General features: G+C 47.6%; 1 protein-coding gene across 3 annotated transcripts in view; it reads left to right on the top strand.

Moving 5' to 3' along the window:
* Positions 1–7,045: 7,045 nt before the first annotated feature.
* LARP4 (La ribonucleoprotein 4) overlaps positions 7,046–17,402 on the top strand; it is an 85,960-nt gene continuing 75,603 nt past the window's right edge. Inside the window, exon 1 of one of the 3 annotated variants that reach the window (XM_069758657.1) lies at positions 7,046–7,210. In XM_069758657.1, coding sequence (XP_069614758.1) covers positions 7,193–7,210 — 18 coding nt within the window. In that variant the 5' untranslated portion in view covers positions 7,046–7,192. Of the gene's footprint in view, positions 7,289–17,402 lie in introns of all 3 variants that reach the window. The other 2 variants (XM_069758660.1, XM_069758658.1) reach the window with 2 other exon arrangements.

Here is a 17,402-nt window from a genome sequence, read left to right as displayed (position 1 = left end):
CGACCTAAACAGTGACACTGCAGCGATCGGATTGTTGTCTATATCGCTGCAGCGTCGCTTAATGTGACGGTACCTTAACCCCTTCCCGACCTTTGACGCCACGTAGGCGTCATGAAAGTCGGTGCCAATCCGACCTGTGACGCCTATGTGGCGTCATGGAAAGATCGCGTCCCTGCAGATCGGGTGAAAGGGTTAACTCCCATTTCACCCGATCTGCAGGGACAGGGGGAGTGGTAGTTTAGCCCAGGGGGGGCGGCTTCACCCCCCCCCCCGTGGCTACGGTCGCTCTGATTGGCTGTTGAAAGTGAAACTGTCAATCAGAGCGATTTGTAATATTTCACCTATTATAACTGGTGAAATATTACAATCCAGCCATGGCCAATGCTGCAATATCATCGGCCATGGCTGGAAACACTAATGTGACCCCACCCCACCCCACCGATCGCCCCCCCCCCCAGTCCTCCGATCGGTGCTATGCACCGCTCCGTCCTGTGCTCGCTCCCCCCGTGCTCTTGTCCGCTCCCCCCGTGCTCCAATCACCCCCCCGTGCTCCGATCCACCCCCCCATGCATCATCCACCCCCCCGTGCTCCGATCTACCACCCCCGTGCTCTGTTCCACCCCCCCGCGCTCCCATCCCCCCCCATGCTCCGATCCCCCCCGTGCTCCCCCCCCCCACCCCATCATACTTACCGATCCTGCCGGGGTCCGTCTGTCTTCTCCCTGGGCGCCGCCATCTTCCAAAATGGCGGGCGCATACGCAGTGCGCCCGCCGGATCTGCCGACCGGCAGATTCGTTCCAAAGTGCATTTTGATCACTGAGATATAATCTATCACAGTGATCAAAATAAAAAAAATAATAAATGACCCCCCCCCCCTTTGTCACCCCCATAGGTAGGGACAATAAAAAAAAATAAAGAATTTTTTTTTTTTTTCCACTAAGGTTAGGGTAGGGTTAGGGGTAGGGTTAGGGTTAGGGTTTCGGTATGTGCACATGTATTCTGTTCCTCTGCGGATTTTTCCGCTGCGGAATTGATAAATCCACAGTGCTAAACCGCTGCGGATTTATCGCGGATTTACTGCGGTTTTTCTGCGCATTTCACTGCGGTTTTACAACTGCGATTTTCTATTGGAGCAGTTGTAAAACCGCTGCGGAATCCGCAGAAAGAAGTGACATGCTGCAGAATGTAAACCGCTGCGTTTCCGTGCAGTTTTTCCGCAGCATGTGTACAGCGATTTTTGTTTCCCATAGGTTTACATTGAACTGTAAACTCATGGGAAACTACTGCGGATCCGCAGCGTTTTCCGCAGTGTGTGCACATACCATAGAATTAGGCTATGTGCACACGGTGCGGATTTGGCTGCGGATCCGCAGCGGATTGGCCGCTGCGGATTCGCAGCAGAGTTCCATCAGGTTTACAGTACCATGTAAACATATGGAAAACCAAATCCGCTGTGCCCATGGTGCGGAAAATACCGCGCGGAAACGCTGCATGTCAATTCTTTGTGCGGATTCCGCAGCGTTTTACACCTGTTCCTCAATAGAAATCCACAGGTGAAATCCGCACAAAAAACGCTGGAAATCCGCGGTAAATCCGCAGGTAAAACGAAGTGCCTTTTACCCACGGATTTTTCAAAAATGATGCTGAAAAATCTCACACGAATCCGCAACGTGGGCACATAGCCTTAGGGTTAGGGTTGGAATTAGGGTTGTGGTTAGGGGTGTGTTGGGGTTAGGGTTGTAATTAGGGTTATGGCTACAGTTGGGATTAGGGTTAGGGGTGTGGGGGGGTTAGTGTTGGAGGTAGAATTGAGGGGTTTCCACTGTTTAGGCACATCAGGGGTCTCCAAACGCAACATGGCGCCACCATTGATTCCAGCCAATCTTGTATTCAAAAAGTCAAATGGTGCTCCCTCACTTCCGAGCCCCGACGTGTGCCCAAACAGTGGTTTACCCCCACATATGGGGTATCAGTGTACTCAGGACAAACTGCGCAACAATTACTGGGGTCCAATTTCTCCTGTTACCCTTGTGAAAATAAAAAATTGCTTGCTAAAACATCATTTTTGAGGAAAGAAAAATGTTTTTTTATTTTCACGGCTCTGCGTTGTAAACATCTGTGAAGCACTTGGGGGTTCAAAGTGCTCACCACATATCTAGATAAGTTCCTTGGGGGGTCTAGTTTCTAAAATGGGGTCACTTGTGGGGGGTTTCTACTGTTGAGGCACACCAGGGGCTCTGCAAACGCAACGTGACGCCCGCAGACCATTCCATCAAAGTCTGCATTTCAAAAGTCACTACTTCCCTTCTGAGCCCCGACGTATGCCCAAACAGTAGTTTACCCCCACACAGCGTACTCAGGAGAAACTGGACAACTTTTGGGGTCCAATTTCTCCTGTAACCCTTGGGAAAATAAAAAATTCTGGGCTAAATAATTATTTTTGAGGAAAGACGTATTTATTATTTTCACGGCTCTGCATTATAAACTTCTGTGAAGCACTTGGGGGTTCAAAGTGCTCACCACACATCTAGATAAGTTCCTTTCGGGGTCTAGTTTCCAAAATGGGGTCACTTGTGGGGGGTTTCTACTGTTTAGCCACATCAGGGGCTCTGCAAACGCAACGTGACGCCCGCAGAGCATTCCATCAAAGTCTGCATTTCAAAACGTCACTACTTCACTTCCGAGCCCCGGCATGTGCTCAAACAGTGGTTTACCCCCACATATGGGGTATCAGCGTACTCAGGAGAAACTGGACAACAAATATTGGGGTCAAATTTCTCCTGTTACCCTTGGGAAAATTAAAAAATTCTGGGCTAAATAATTATTTTTGAGGAAAGAAAATGTATTTATTATTTTCACGACTCTGCATTATACACTTCTGTGAAGCACTTGGGGGTTCAAAGTGCTCACCACACATCTAGATAAGTTCCTTTCGGGGTCTAGTTTCCAAAATGGGGTCACTTGTGGGGGAGCTCCAATGTTTAGGCACACAGGGGCTCTCCAAACGCGACATGGTGTCCGCTAACGATGGAGATAATTTTTCATTCAAAAAGTCAAATGGAGCTCCTTCCCTTCCGAACCTTACCATGTGCCCAAACAGTGGTTTACCCCCACATGTGAGGTATCGGTGTACTCAGGAGATATTGCCCAATAAATTTTAGGATCCATTTTATCCTGTTGCCCATGTGAAAATGAAAAAATTGAGGCTAAAAGAATTTTTTTGTGAAAAAAAAAGTACTTTTTCATTTTTACGGATCAATTTGTGAAGCACCTGGGGGTTCAAATTGCTCACTATGCATCTAGATAAGTTCCTTAGGGCGTCTAGTTTCCAAAATAGGGTCACTTGTGGGGAAGCTCCAATTTTTAGGCACACGGGGGCTCTCCAAACGTGACATGGTGTCCGCTAAAGAGTGGAGCCAATTTTTCATTCAAAAAGTCAAATGGCGCTCCTTCCCTTCCAAGCCCTGCCGTGCGCCCAAACAGTGGTTTACCCCCACATATGAGGTATCAGCGTACTCAGGATAAATTGGACAACAACTTTCGTGGTTCAGTTTCTCCTTTTACCATTGGGAAAATAAAAATATTGTTGCTAAAAGATAATTTTTGTGACTAAAAAGTTAAATGTTCATTTTTTCCTTCCATGTTGCTTCTGCTGCTGTGAAGTACCTGAAGGGTTAATAAACTTCTTGAATGTGGTTTTGAGTACCTTGAGGGGTGCAGTTTTTAGAATGGTGTCACTTTTGGGTATTTTCAGCCATATAGACCCCTCAAACTGACTTCAAATGTGAGGTGGTCCCTAAAAAAAATGGTTTTGTAAATTTCGTTGTAAAAATGAGAAATCGCTGGTCAAATTTTAACCCTTATAACTTCCTAGCAAAAAAAAATGTTGTTTCCAAAATTGTGCTGATGTAAAGTATACATGTGGGAAATGTTATTTATTAACAATTTTGTGTCACATAACTCTCTGGTTTAACAGAATAAAAATTCAAAATGTGAAAATTGCGAAATTTTCAAAATTTTAGCCAAATTTCTGTTTTTATCACAAATAAACGCAGAATTTATTGACCTAAATTTACCACTAACATGAAGCCCAATATGTCACGAAAAACAATCTCAGAACCGCTAGGATCCGTTGAAGCGTTCCTGAGTTATTACCTCATAAAGGGACACTGGTCAGAATTGCAAAAAACGGCAAGGTCTTTAAGGTCAAAATAGGCTGGGTCATGAAGGGGTTAAGAATCATAACTAGAGTTGAGCAAATTTTTCAAAATTGGCAGCGAATATTGTTTTTGCAATATTCGCCGAACACAGCCATACGTCATTGGAGTCAATGGGAGTTGTAATTAACAAATATATTCGAAACCAATCATCAAACATAAATTCGACATGATTAGGGTACCAAAATAGCACGAATATGGCAAATTCAGATTCAGCAACCGAATCGGAACATATTTGCTCAAGTTGAGTCATAACACGGCCAGTGTCTACTTTGGGCAGCATGAATCTGCGGTCAGGTTCCCTTGCACAGCATGGTAGTCAGCCCCACGACACACCAACATCTGCACCATAACCCCAGCAGGATCGCACACCGCGGCTGCCCCTCACATAACTGCACAAAGGAAACTTAGGCTGCTTTCACACATCAGTTTTTTGCCATCAGTCGCAATCCGTCGGATTTTGAAAAAAACGGATCCAGCGACTGATGCCACCGGATCCGTTTTTTTTTGCTCACAGACTTGTATTAACGATGGATGGCCTCACGTTTCATCTGTCGTTCGCCGGCTCCGTTAAAAATTGTCTGTCCGGCGGCTGAAGATAACGGACAAAGTAACGTTTTTTGTGTGTGTCAAAAAACGGACAGCGACAGATCCGTCGCTTGCTAGAATGGAGGCCTATGGCCGACGGATTCGTTTTTTTTAACTGAGTGTGCTCCGATTTAATTAGCATCCAATTAGCCAGATCAGCTAGTAGGATCCGGCGAAAAAACAGACCCATCGCATCAGTTTTTCACAATCTGCGACGGATCCGTTTTTTTCAAAGTTCGACAAATTGTGACCGATAGTAAAAAACTGATGTGTGAAAGCAGCCTTAGGGTATGTGCACACGTAGAAAACTACTCTGCGGATTTTTCCGCAGCAGATTTGATAAATCCGCAGTGCAAAACCACTGCGGTTTTTCCTGCGGATTTATCGCGGTTTCTATTGCGGATTCCGCTGCCGTTTTACATCTGCAGTTTTTTATTGGAGCAGCTGTAAAATCGCTGCGGATTCCGCACAAAGAATTGACATGCTGCGGAAAATAAAACGCTGCGTTTCCGCATGGTTTTTTCTGCAGCATGTGCACTGCGGATTTCGTTTCCCATTGTACTGTAAACTCATGGGAAAATCTGCATCGTGTGCACATACCCAAATACTGGCAGTATCAATAATAGGTAAAAAAAAAAAAGCCTCACAAACCAATGAGAGGAGGTGATGGAGGGATTTTATTGTTAGGCCGGAGTCACACATGCGAGAAACACGTCCGTGTCTCGCATGTGAAAACCAAGCTCTGGCGCCGGCACTTGGGAGCGGAGCGTGCGGCCGCATAGCAACACATGGAGCCGCACGCTCCGCTCTGGAGTGCCGGCACCAGAGCTTGGATTTCACATGCGAGACACGGACGTGTTTCTCGCATGTGTGACTCCGGCCTAAAACAGGTGCTAATTTTGAGGGACAAGTTTTCATGCAATCAAATGTGACTTTCGAACATGTTACGCTCCTCCTGCCCAAATGTGGGGAGCAAAGCGGGTGCAGATGTCCCTGCAGATAAAATGTAAGCCTCAAATTATTCAAATAATAAAAGCCACAATCGCTCCTCGGGGGAGGGCGGTCAACTCCGCTCTAGCTGGACATGGATGTGCACAGCGGACGTCCTGCCACACTATGATAAATCTGGGTGGAAATTGATAAATGTGACAATGAGGAAAACCGTCTACAAATGTCGCTCCTGAGGAATCCCCCGCCAGCCATGGTGGACGCACGGAGGCCATGCTGATGGGACCGCGCGGTACCCAAGCGCCATGTGGGACATTTCTGATGCGAGGACACTTTGTCGGGCCAAAGTAGCAGCATAATGGTGACTGAGAACACGTCTGTGATGTTATGGGCACTGCATCTCATTATACTGTGCGTGTGTGTGTGTGTGTGTGTGTGTGTGTGTGTGTGTGTGTGTGTGTATATATATATACTAGATGGCAGCTCGGGAGTCTAGAATCCATATATACTAGAAATTCGGCAGGAGCTTGAAGAGCAACGTCACTGGGCCCGCCTCCACGCAGTAGAAACTTGCTGTGAGGTAAAAATTCAAAAATCACACCAAAATGGCGGGCGGAGTGTGTCACAGTACGGCACGTTTCTGATTGGTCGCTCGCAGCAGGCGGCAACCAATCAGACACTGGACACTGTTGACGTCACTTATCTCCGGACATTAGCTCCGGACATTAGCTCCGGACAAAGCCACGGAAGTTGGCACAAATTGCAGGAAGTAGTATTCTAGGCAAATATTATTATTGATATATATATATATATATATATGTAGTTTCAAGTAAAAAATCCCGCCCACAGCAACCAATCAGCGCTCAGCTCTCATTTTTTAAACCGCTCTGGTGAAACAAGCCGCTCTGCCATTGGTCGCCATGAGCAGTCCGTGTTCACAAGTCTGGCCTATCGTAAATGGAAAGCTGTCCGGTCACAGACGGTGTAGCCGGAGTATAACCCCCGCCATCCACCCCTCCGCCCGCCACCACAAGCTTCACTATCGCCTCCTGTCAGCGCGCGTCATCAGTTCACAGGGCCCCGCCCCTTCCTCCTCCCCTTTCCGCCTGTTGCCCTGCGGTAAAATGGCGGCTGCCGGCATGACCTGCCAAGGGACGCAGCTCTGCAGCACGTGTTTTAGGATGGCGCCGGCCGCTGACCCCTGACTGTAGGAAGCAGTTTCTGTGTGAGCATGCGCCGTAGCGGCTAGTGGGAGGGATGTCGGCGGAAGAGGCCGGGCTCCAGCGCCGCAGCTCGGGGAGGGTGTGGGGGCTTGGCCTGTGTGACAAGCAGTGCGGGCCCCGCCGCTGTCACTCACTCGTCCTTCCTTCCTTCCTCTCCTAATCCTCGTCGCTCTCCCTCCCCCCGAGTGTCCGGGCCCCGCTCCCTGTGTGGTAGGATGCTCTTGTTCGTGGAGGTGAGCACCGGAAAATGAGGGTGAGGGGCCGGGAGCCGTCATGTGACTGAGGCCGGGCTGACACAGCAATCCTCCGCGGTGAGGGGCCGCCATCATTGTCGGCTAATCCGGGGCAGCGAGGGGCTGAGGGGGAGGGGACGGCCGGAGACGCCGCAGTGACCTTTGTCGGAGCTGCTGCTGGCGGCAAGGTGACATGGGGCAGAGCTGACACTGCCGCCATATGGACGGGCCGGCCTCCGCCATGTGCTCTGTGCGTGTGTATGTGCTGGCGTCACACTGCTGCCCCCCTCATCATCACATAATGCCGGGGGTCACACAGCTGCCCCCATCATCATCACATAATGCCCGGGGGTCACACTGCTGCCCCCATCATCATCACATAATGCCCGGGGGTCACACTGCTGCCCCCCTCATCACATAATGCCGGGGGTCACACTGCTGCCCCCATCATCATCACATAATGCCGGGGGTCACACTGCTGCCCCCCTCATCATCACATAATGCCCGGGGGTCACACTGCTGCCCGCCTCATCACATAATGCCGGGGGTCACACTGCTGCCCCCATCATCATCACATAATGCCCGGGGGTCACACTGCTGCCCCCATCATCATCACATAATGCCCGGGGGTCACACTGCTGCCCCCCTCATCACATAATGCCGGGGGTCACACTGCTGCCCCCATCATCATCACATAATGCCCGGGGGTCACACTGCTGCCCCCATCATCATCACATAATGCCCGGGGTCACACTGCTGCCCCCATCATCATCACATAATGCCCGGGGTCACACTGCTGCCCCCATCATCATCACATAATGCCCGGGGGTCACACTGCTGCCCCCCTCATCACATAATGCCGGGGGTCACACTGCTGCCCCCATCATCATCACATAATGCCCGGGGGTCACACTGCTGCCCCCATCATCATCACATAATGCCCGGGGTCACACTGCTGCCCCCATCATCATCACATAATGCCCGGGGTCACACTGCTGCCCCCATCATCATCACATAATGCCCGGGGGTCACACTGCTGCCCCCCTCATCACATAATGCCGGGGGTCACACTGCTGCCCCCATCATCATCACATAATGCCGGGGGTCACACTGCTGCCCCCCTCATCATCACATAATGCCCGGGGGTCACACTGCTGCCCCCATCATCATCACATAATGCCGGGGGTCACACTGCTGCCCCCATCATCATCACATAATGCCCGGGGGTCACACTGCTGCCCCCATCATCATCACATAATGCCCGGGGGTCACACTGCTGCCCCCCTCATCACATAATGCCGGGGGTCACACTGCTGCCCCCATCATCATCACATAATGCCCGGGGGTCACACTGCTGCCCCCATCATCATCACATAATGCCCGGGGTCACACTGCTGCCCCCATCATCATCACATAATGCCCGGGGTCACACTGCTGCCCCCATCATCATCACATAATGCCCGGGGTCACACTGCTGCCCCCATCATCATCACATAATGCCCGGGGGTCACACTGCTGCCCCCATCATCATCACATAATGCCGGGGGTCACACTGCTGCCCCCATCATCACATAATGCCGGGGGTCACACTGCTGCCCCCCTCATCACATAATGCCCGGGGGTCACACTGCTGCCCGCCTCATCACATAATGCCGGGGGTCACACTGCTGCCCCCATCATCATCACATAATGCCCGGGGGTCACACTGCTGCCCCCATCATCATCACATAATGCCCGGGGTCACACTGCTGCCCCCATCATCATCACATAATGCCCGGGGGTCACACTGCTGCCCCCATCATCATCACATAATGCCGGGGGTCACACTGCTGCCCCCATCATCACATAATGCCGGGGGTCACACTGCTGCCCCCCTCATCACATAATGCCCGGGGGTCACACTGCTGCCCGCCTCATCACATAATGCCGGGGGTCACACTGCTGCCCCCATCATCATCACATAATGCACGGGGGTCACACTGCTGCCCCCATCATCATCACATAATGCCCGGGGGTCACACTGCTGCCCCCATCATCATCACATAATGCCCGGGGGTCACACTGCTGCCCCCATCATCATCACATAATGCCCGGGGGTCACACTGCTGCCCCCATCATCATCACATAATGCCCGGGGGTCACACTGCTGCCCCCATCATCATCACATAATGCCCGGGGGTCACACAATGCCCCCATCATCACATAATGCCCGGGGGTCACACTGCTGCCCCCATCATCACTGGTGACATACTACTACCCCCGTCATTGTATAATGCACTGGTGTCACACTACTACCCCCGTCCGTCATCACATAATTCCTGGGGGGTCACACTACTACCACCATCATTACCCCACTCCTTTGCCATGTACTGATCTAACTACTCCCATCATGTGGATTAGATCCCATCATTACACTACCACCCTCATCATGTATAGGCCATGCTCCAGGGTAACCAGGATTGCTTTGGGATGAATGCTATGTCTCTAGTGCAGTAGATAAGATGGTGGAGCGGTCGCTGTGCCCGCCTGGTGCCATCACAGAGGAGAAGCCGCCGTGCTCCCCTGTCCCCTCCACCTCTGGGTAGTGGGCTGCTCTCCTGCGAGCATCGGTCAGTAGTCCGGGGATTGGGCTTGTTTGGTGATGTCAGGCGTCATTAACCGTGTGATATATGATTATATAATGAGCACATTGAGGTTTCCCATCCCCCACTCTGATCAGCAACAAGTGGGTGAGTGCTGAGCGTTACCACTCGTGCTGCCGCGCAAGAAGGACGTTGCTGTTGGCTGCTTATCTTCCATTTTGTTTGGAAAGCCTTTTGTAGCTGACCTGCGGCACTTCTGTCACTGCTGTTAGTTTGGTTACAGGTTACTTTGGTCACTGCCCTCATTCATGAGAAAGTTAACTCTGAAGTCCCCGCACTGGGTGCACGATTATTATTTTATACAGCTTGCAGGGAAAGCCGGGTGACTGCCGATAATGGTGACACCACCGTATTTCTATAAGTGTCATCTGTGTTTGCACCAATGCATTTCTGGGTGGAGGCGGTTATTGATTAGGATACAGGGGTCTGGGAATACTGCCAGTATACAATGTATGTGTATGATGGCTGTCAGGTCTGTCCTCGCTCAGCTTTCCCAGAGGCTGAATAGACCATGTAGGAGCTTTTGAGGAGCTCAAGGACTAATATTTATTTTTGTTCTCGTCACACTGGATCCTTTACCCTGTAGCTGGTCAGTTTACTACCATTCATATCATGTGTATGGGGGTCTGGAGGGAGCGCGGTAGGCTGGATGATCCTTCGGCAGACCGCCTGGTGATAGATGGTAATTGTGTGGAGGTGATGACCTGCTGAAATTGTCCTATAGAGGAGCAGCAGTTGTCAAAAAGGAAGCCTGTGCCCATGAGATGTATGGAGTAGGTCTAAGGCTACTTTCACACTAGCGTTTTTTTTAATACGTCGCAATGCGTCATTTAGGGCAAAAAACCCATCCTGCAAAGTTGTTTGCAGGATGCAGTTTTGCCCCATAGAGTTACATTACCGACGCATTGCGACGTATTGACACACGTTGCAACCGTCTTGCGAAGGTTGTGCCGTGTTGTGGCGCACCGCCGGGAGCAAAAAACGTTATGTAACGTTTTTTGCAGCCGACGGACCGCTTTTTCCAACCGCGCATGCGCGGCCGGAACTCTGCCCCCACCTCCCGCACCTCACAATGGGGCAGCGGATGCGCCGGAGAAATGCATCCGCTGCACCCGTTGTGCGGCACAACAAACGCTAGCGTCGGAATCTCGGCCCGACGCAATGCGACGGGCCGAATCCGACGCTAGTGTGAAAGTAGCCTAATACACACTGTGCAGCTAATTCTGAATGTGTACCTGTACTTTCAGAAAACTTTTTATACCCTAGGCTTTGCTGAAGTTTTGATCAGTGGGGAGCTGAGACCCCCACCGATAGCGGGAGGATAAAGGTGCAGTAGTGTTCAGCTGTGTCTCCTTTCACAATAAATGTTTGTATACATGTAGAGGGATATTGCTGAGCGCTCCTGCCCCTTCTCTATCAGTGGGCATCTCCCACCAATCATACCACCTGACATGCCCTATGCTTCTGACAGTGCAGCTACGCTTTAACTGTGAAGTGCCCGCTGCCATTCACAACTGTGCACAGCTCGCGGTGTTCCTTGGCACAGCGGTAGCACCGGTGCGAGGCCTGTGCTCCGCTACCATCAGCTGTGTTGGTGGGGTCCTTAGGCCTCCAACCGTTGCTAATGGTGCACTCTGTCACTCTTCTACGGCAGGGGTGTAAAACTGCATCCCTCGAGGGCCGCAAACCATGCATGTTTTAAAGATTTCCTTAGCTTTGCACAATGAAATCATTGTGTGTAGGTGATTAAATTATCACCTGTGCAGTACAAGGAAATCCTGAAAACATGACCTGGTTGCAGCCCTTGAGGAATGCAGTTTGACACCCTTGCTCTACGGAGCAGCGGTAGTTTACAGAAAGCACACGGTTAATATGGTTGACAACGGCCACATGTCACTGAAGGTATACCTGCACCCTGCTGTGTTAGGGTAAGTTCACACAGGGCGTTTTTGCTGCTTTTTTAATTCTGCAGCAAAACCTGATCTTGGCAGTAAAGAAGCTGCGTTAAAAACGCAGGTTTAGGTGCGTTTTTGGTGCTTTTTTTTTTTTTTTGTCCATGCTAATGTCCTTGGATTTTCAGCAGCAAAAACACAGCAAATAATACCTGCTTTTTTGCTGTTTTTTTTTTTTTCAACAGCCAATGGGTGAAAAAATAGAGCATGTCACTTCTTTCAGCGTTTTTGCTGCATGTCCAAAAAACGCAGCAAAGCACAAAATACTGATCAAACAAACAATGTGTGTGCATGAGATTTCTGAAATCTCATAAACTTTTGCTGGTACTGTAAAAAGCTGAAAATTAGCATAAAAAAGCAGCAAAAAAGCGCCCTGTGTGAACTTACCCTTACCAGCAGAACCATGCAGCGGTGTGAATCCTGCTCACACCACTTAGCTCGTTGTGTGTTTTTTTTTTTTTTTTTTATGCTGCATGTGGCGCAGTACCAGAGGAGGGCACTTGGGTCACTATTTGTGTAACTTATGATTCTTGGGTGAACGCGCAGACCCACATACACATTATTACAGTTGATCACACTATTGAATAACACAAGGGACTTGTGACAATCACTTGCACTTTTTTTGCAAGGCAAATGCAGGTATGCTGTAAATGTAAAACTATGGTGCAGAAGCCACGCGTGCTTGTACTGACACAGCAGGTTCTCCCATGGACAGTAATGGCGGAGCTGGGAGCTCCTGAGAAGCTGGATGTAAGCACAAGGGCCTGTCAGATGATACGTTTGTTGCATGCCCTATAGATAGCTATGAATGGAAAGAAGAAATTTGCTGTTTCCACCAAACTAGGATTAAAATACAAACATTAACCACAAGACTATTAAGCTGTGTGCACACGTTGCGGATTTTTCATGTTTTTTTCGCTATAAAAATGCTTAAAATACGCATACATATGCATCCCATCATTTATAATGCATTCTGCAATTTTTGTGCATATGTTAGGTTTTTTCCGTGAAAAAAAAACGCATCGCTGAAAAAAAAAAAAAAAAAAAAGAGCAGCATGCTCATTAACTTTGCGGATTTCCCACTATATTATTGCATCCCAGAACCTCTGGGGAAAAAAATGAGAAATCCGCATGCGGATTTCTTGCAGAAAATGTCCGGTTTTGTTCAGGAAATTTCTGCAAGGAATCCTGACGTGTGCACATAGCCTTAAAGTGAACCTGTCAGCATGAAAGTGCAGACACCATATTATGGAGCAGGGGGGAGCGGAGTAGATTGAAATATAGTTTCCTGAGAAGAGATTTGGAATAACCTGTGTTTTCATCATTTAATCCTCTGCTCTTTCTGGGGCTTTCAGTCCTGTCAGTGACTGACAGCTCACTCTTGTCTCTACTTACACCAAGAAAGCTGTCAGTCACTGCTAGGACCGCCCACTGGACTAAAAGCCCCAGAAAGAGCAGAGGATTAAATGATGAAAACACAGGTTATTCTGAAACTTTTCTCGCAGTACTATATTATTATTCTTTATTATTATGGCACCATTTATTCCATGGCGCTTTACATGTGAGGAGGGGTATACATAATAAAGACAAGTACAATAATCTTAAACAATACAAGTCACGACTGGTACAGGAGGAGAGAGGACCCTGCCCGCGAGGGCTCACAATCTACAAGACTATATATCTATCTTCTCATCTCCCCCTGCTCTGTAACATGGTGCTTGCAGATTGGGCTGCACTTTCATGCTGTCAGGTTCCCTTTAACTCTGATTTAAGCTGTGTTCAGACATAAGTTCTTCAGTCCCTAAACAGATTGCTGTGCCTGGACTGACTTACATCCTTATGTGTCATTGGGCATTGGTGCCCATGTACAGGTGTAAAATGCGCCTGTCTGAACGGGCCTTACTAGTACAGTACATATTCAGTGCTGCCAAAATTGACATGGACTCCTCAAGTGGCCCAATCTGCTATGATTCATTGTGAACAAACCTTTCGGCTCCTGTGCTCAATTGTTAAAATCCTTCAGCTTGGTAACACTGATAAGTTGCTCCTAGGACTCTTCCTTGTGCCTGTTAAAGGGTCCTCTTTTCTGGCCCATCCTCTTGTGTGACTGTAACAAAGAACTCCTGATCTATGGCTATATATATATATATATATATATATATATATATATATATATATATATATATATATATATATATTTATTTTTTTTTATTTTTTTTTAATTTAAATAGATTTTTATTAACAATATAAAGAACATCAGAATGCCATTTACATTACAATATGTTACATACACATTTTCATATTTTAATAAACCCCAACATTACCCCAACAGCCCCCCTCACCCATAAGACAGCTCATTCCCAATCTGCACTCCTCTGAGGCCATCTCTGCCTCGAGTAATTTACCCTTATCCAAGTCCTAAGAAACCCGACTTCTATACTCCTCAGTCCAGTTCAAGCCAAGGAGACCACATTCTATTAAACATTTCTATTCTCCCTCTTTTTTGTACACCCCGTTTTCCAATTTTAAACCATGTTGTACATATTGGAGAAATTCCCTCCTCGCAGGAGGCTCAGCGTTTATCCAATTTCGTGCTATCACTTTCCTAGCCATGTATAGTAGCCTAGCGATTGCAATCTTCCAGGTATTGTCAACTCCAATTTCTTCCACATATCCCAGCAAGCATACTATCGGATCTCTAAGAACTCTACACTTATAAGCTACTTCATGGCCCTATATATATCATACCGCAGCCTATGCTGGCATGATCACTCTGTGGATACAGGTTATTGGCAGCAATGATCGTGGCTGCTGCATGATCTGTACGTCTGTGGGCAGCTGTGCCTTCTACCGAGCACTCGTCAAGGTTAATATGACACAACCCTGTTAAACAATGTGTACTGTGATCACTTGGACGGAGACCAAACGTTATGGTTGCTAGCAAAGAGCTGCCAGCCGGGGCTGTTACTGCAGGCCGCCATGCCTGATCTCCTGCTGCCAGAGTACACGTAGGGGAAGCAGGAGTGACAGCCATGTGATGCCATTTACTGCACATCCTCACTGGAGGACTGGTGACCTTGACTAGACCAGGAATGGAATCTGGAGATAGGGCTTTTTGCTCATGTAAAGCATTTTTTTTTGATTACTTATAAATAATTTTAGGTTTTAATTACAATACAAATATATAATATCAGTTGTGTAAATTCTTTCTATTGTAGCAGACGGCAAATATTAATAGGCTGTGATAGGATTGATGACCTCTGCACTTGGAAAAGTCAACGCTCGGTGTCCATAGTCACTTACGCAATATTGCCATGGCTTTTCCCCAGGACACTTCCTTCACTATTTTCTCAGCATGTCAAGTTTGTTTAAAAAAAAAAATAAAGACGAAATTGTAGCTTTTGTGGCATGTTTGCTTTCTTCCTGGCGAGGATTGTGGCCTCCTTCGAGCAGCTGCGTTTACTTTCCATGTGCACAGCAGTCCATTGGTATGAGTGCTATGTGCTAGGACTCGTGAGCGATGATTCCCCTGCTCAGCCTTCATTCCACTGGTCTCCTTTATGGACCTATAGGGGGCATGAAATGGCAACCACTCACAATGTGGATGGGTGTATGGAGCGGTGCCAGTCACATTCGCATCGTGCTCCATTGTAGCTCTGTCCTGGTTTTTAGGTCTCTGGCAGATGTAAACCACAAGCTGTAACGTGTCCAAGAACAGAACCACCAGGAAGCTTGTGACCTCTGAACATTGGCTTTTAAAGCTTCTTTGACAAATGTTAACCCTGCCAGGTCTTGTGCTGACTAATTTACTTCCTTTAGGCTATGTTCACATTTTGCTTTTTTTTTCTCTTTTTTTTTTTTTTTTTATCCCCAGCATTTTTCTGTTTTTTTTTTTTTTTTCATTGCAAGTTTTGAGCTGTTTGACAAAATTGGCAAAATCTGAGATCTCGGAAATCTCGTGCAGTTTTTTTTTGTTTTCCCCTCAGTATTTTGTGAAAAACATTGTTGTTTTGCAGAATGTAGCATGTCACTTATTTCAGCGTCTTTCACCCATTGAAAGCAATGGGTGGTGCAAAAAAACGCTGAAAAAATGTAGGTATCTGTTTTAGCTGCATTTTTGGTACCAAAACCTGATTAAGTCAAATAATTTTTTTATGCACTAAACTTTATCAGCATTCACAAGAGACAAATGTACCCTGACAAACTATGCAATAACTGTTTTTTTTAAGCAAATTTCTTACTGCCAAGAGAGCAGGTTTTGTCTGAGAAAAACGCATAAAAACCAACGTGTGAGCATATAGCTATAATTAGGCTAAGTGCACACGTTGCAGAATTGCCGCAGAAATTTCCGTGGCAATTACGCATGCAGAATTGGCATGCACATTCCCGCTAAACACTAGCGTTTTGCAAGCGTAATTAGTTTGCAGAATGCTAGCGTTTTCCAAGCAATCTGTACCATCGCTTGGGAAAACTGATTGACAGGTTGGTCACACTTGCCAAACATAGTGTTTGACAAGTGTGACCAACTTTTTACTATTAATGCTGCCTATGCAGCATCAATAGTAAAAATATATAATATAATGTTAAAAATAATTTAATATAAAAAAATCGTGATAATCTCACCTTCCGGCGTCCCCCGCAGCGTTCCCGATGCTCCCGTTCTCAGTAATGCATTGCGAGAATGACCTGTGATGACGTAGCGGTCTCGTGAGACTTCTACGTCATCACAGGTCATTGCCGCAAGGCATTATTGGGAATGGGAGCATCGCGAGGAGCGAGAAGACTGCCGGAGACGCCGGAAGGTGAGAATATCACGACTTTTTTTTTTTATTTCAATTGTGTTTTTTTTTTTTTTGTACAATTATGGTTCCCAGGGCCTGGAGGAGTCTCCTCCACCCTGGGTACCATCCGCACATGATCCGCTGACTTCCCGCATGGGTGGGCATAGCCACATGCAGAAATTAAGCGGATCAATGCATTTTTGTGTGCGGAATCAAAGAATGAACATGTTGGGTTTTTTTCCGGAATGCGATTCCGCCGTGGAAAATAAACGCAGCATGTGCACAAAAATTGCAGATTGCATTCTAATAGGATGCTTAATGTATGCATTTTTTTCATTGTTTTATCACGTTTTTATAGCGAAAAACCACAGAAAATCCTGAAAGTATGCACACAGCCTTACGGTCAATGAAACCAAGTAAGACATTCGGATTATTCTTGAGCTTTGCGGGCCGGCCAGCCTGGCTGTCGGCTGTAGTCAGTCCATAAATCACCAGTATCTGATAGTGAAGCTTATTGGCAGCCATGGTGAGCTTTGTTACCGGCCACCAGGTCTTACCTGGGAAGATACAAAGGCCTTGCCTAGGAGGGCAGGTACACAGACCAGTTTTTACTTTCAGAAATATCCTACTCTGATTCTGCGGCAGACGACCCCCAGGGTTCTGCCACGGATTTGCAGTGTAGCTCTACTTGCAATGATGCTAATCCATGTGAGGCCACATAATGCATTTTTCCTGTCTAATCTACGTTGAGAATCGTCATGAGGAATACATGTGGATTTTGGTTCAGGATAAAAAATCTCTGTGAGCAATCTCTTGT

This window comes from Ranitomeya imitator, chromosome 3 (genome assembly GCF_032444005.1).
Source record: "Ranitomeya imitator isolate aRanImi1 chromosome 3, aRanImi1.pri, whole genome shotgun sequence".
NCBI classification, from domain to species: domain Eukaryota; kingdom Metazoa; phylum Chordata; class Amphibia; order Anura; family Dendrobatidae; genus Ranitomeya; species Ranitomeya imitator.
The sequence above is the reverse complement of the archived record's forward strand: the minus strand, read 5'-3'. Positions and strand labels throughout refer to the sequence as shown.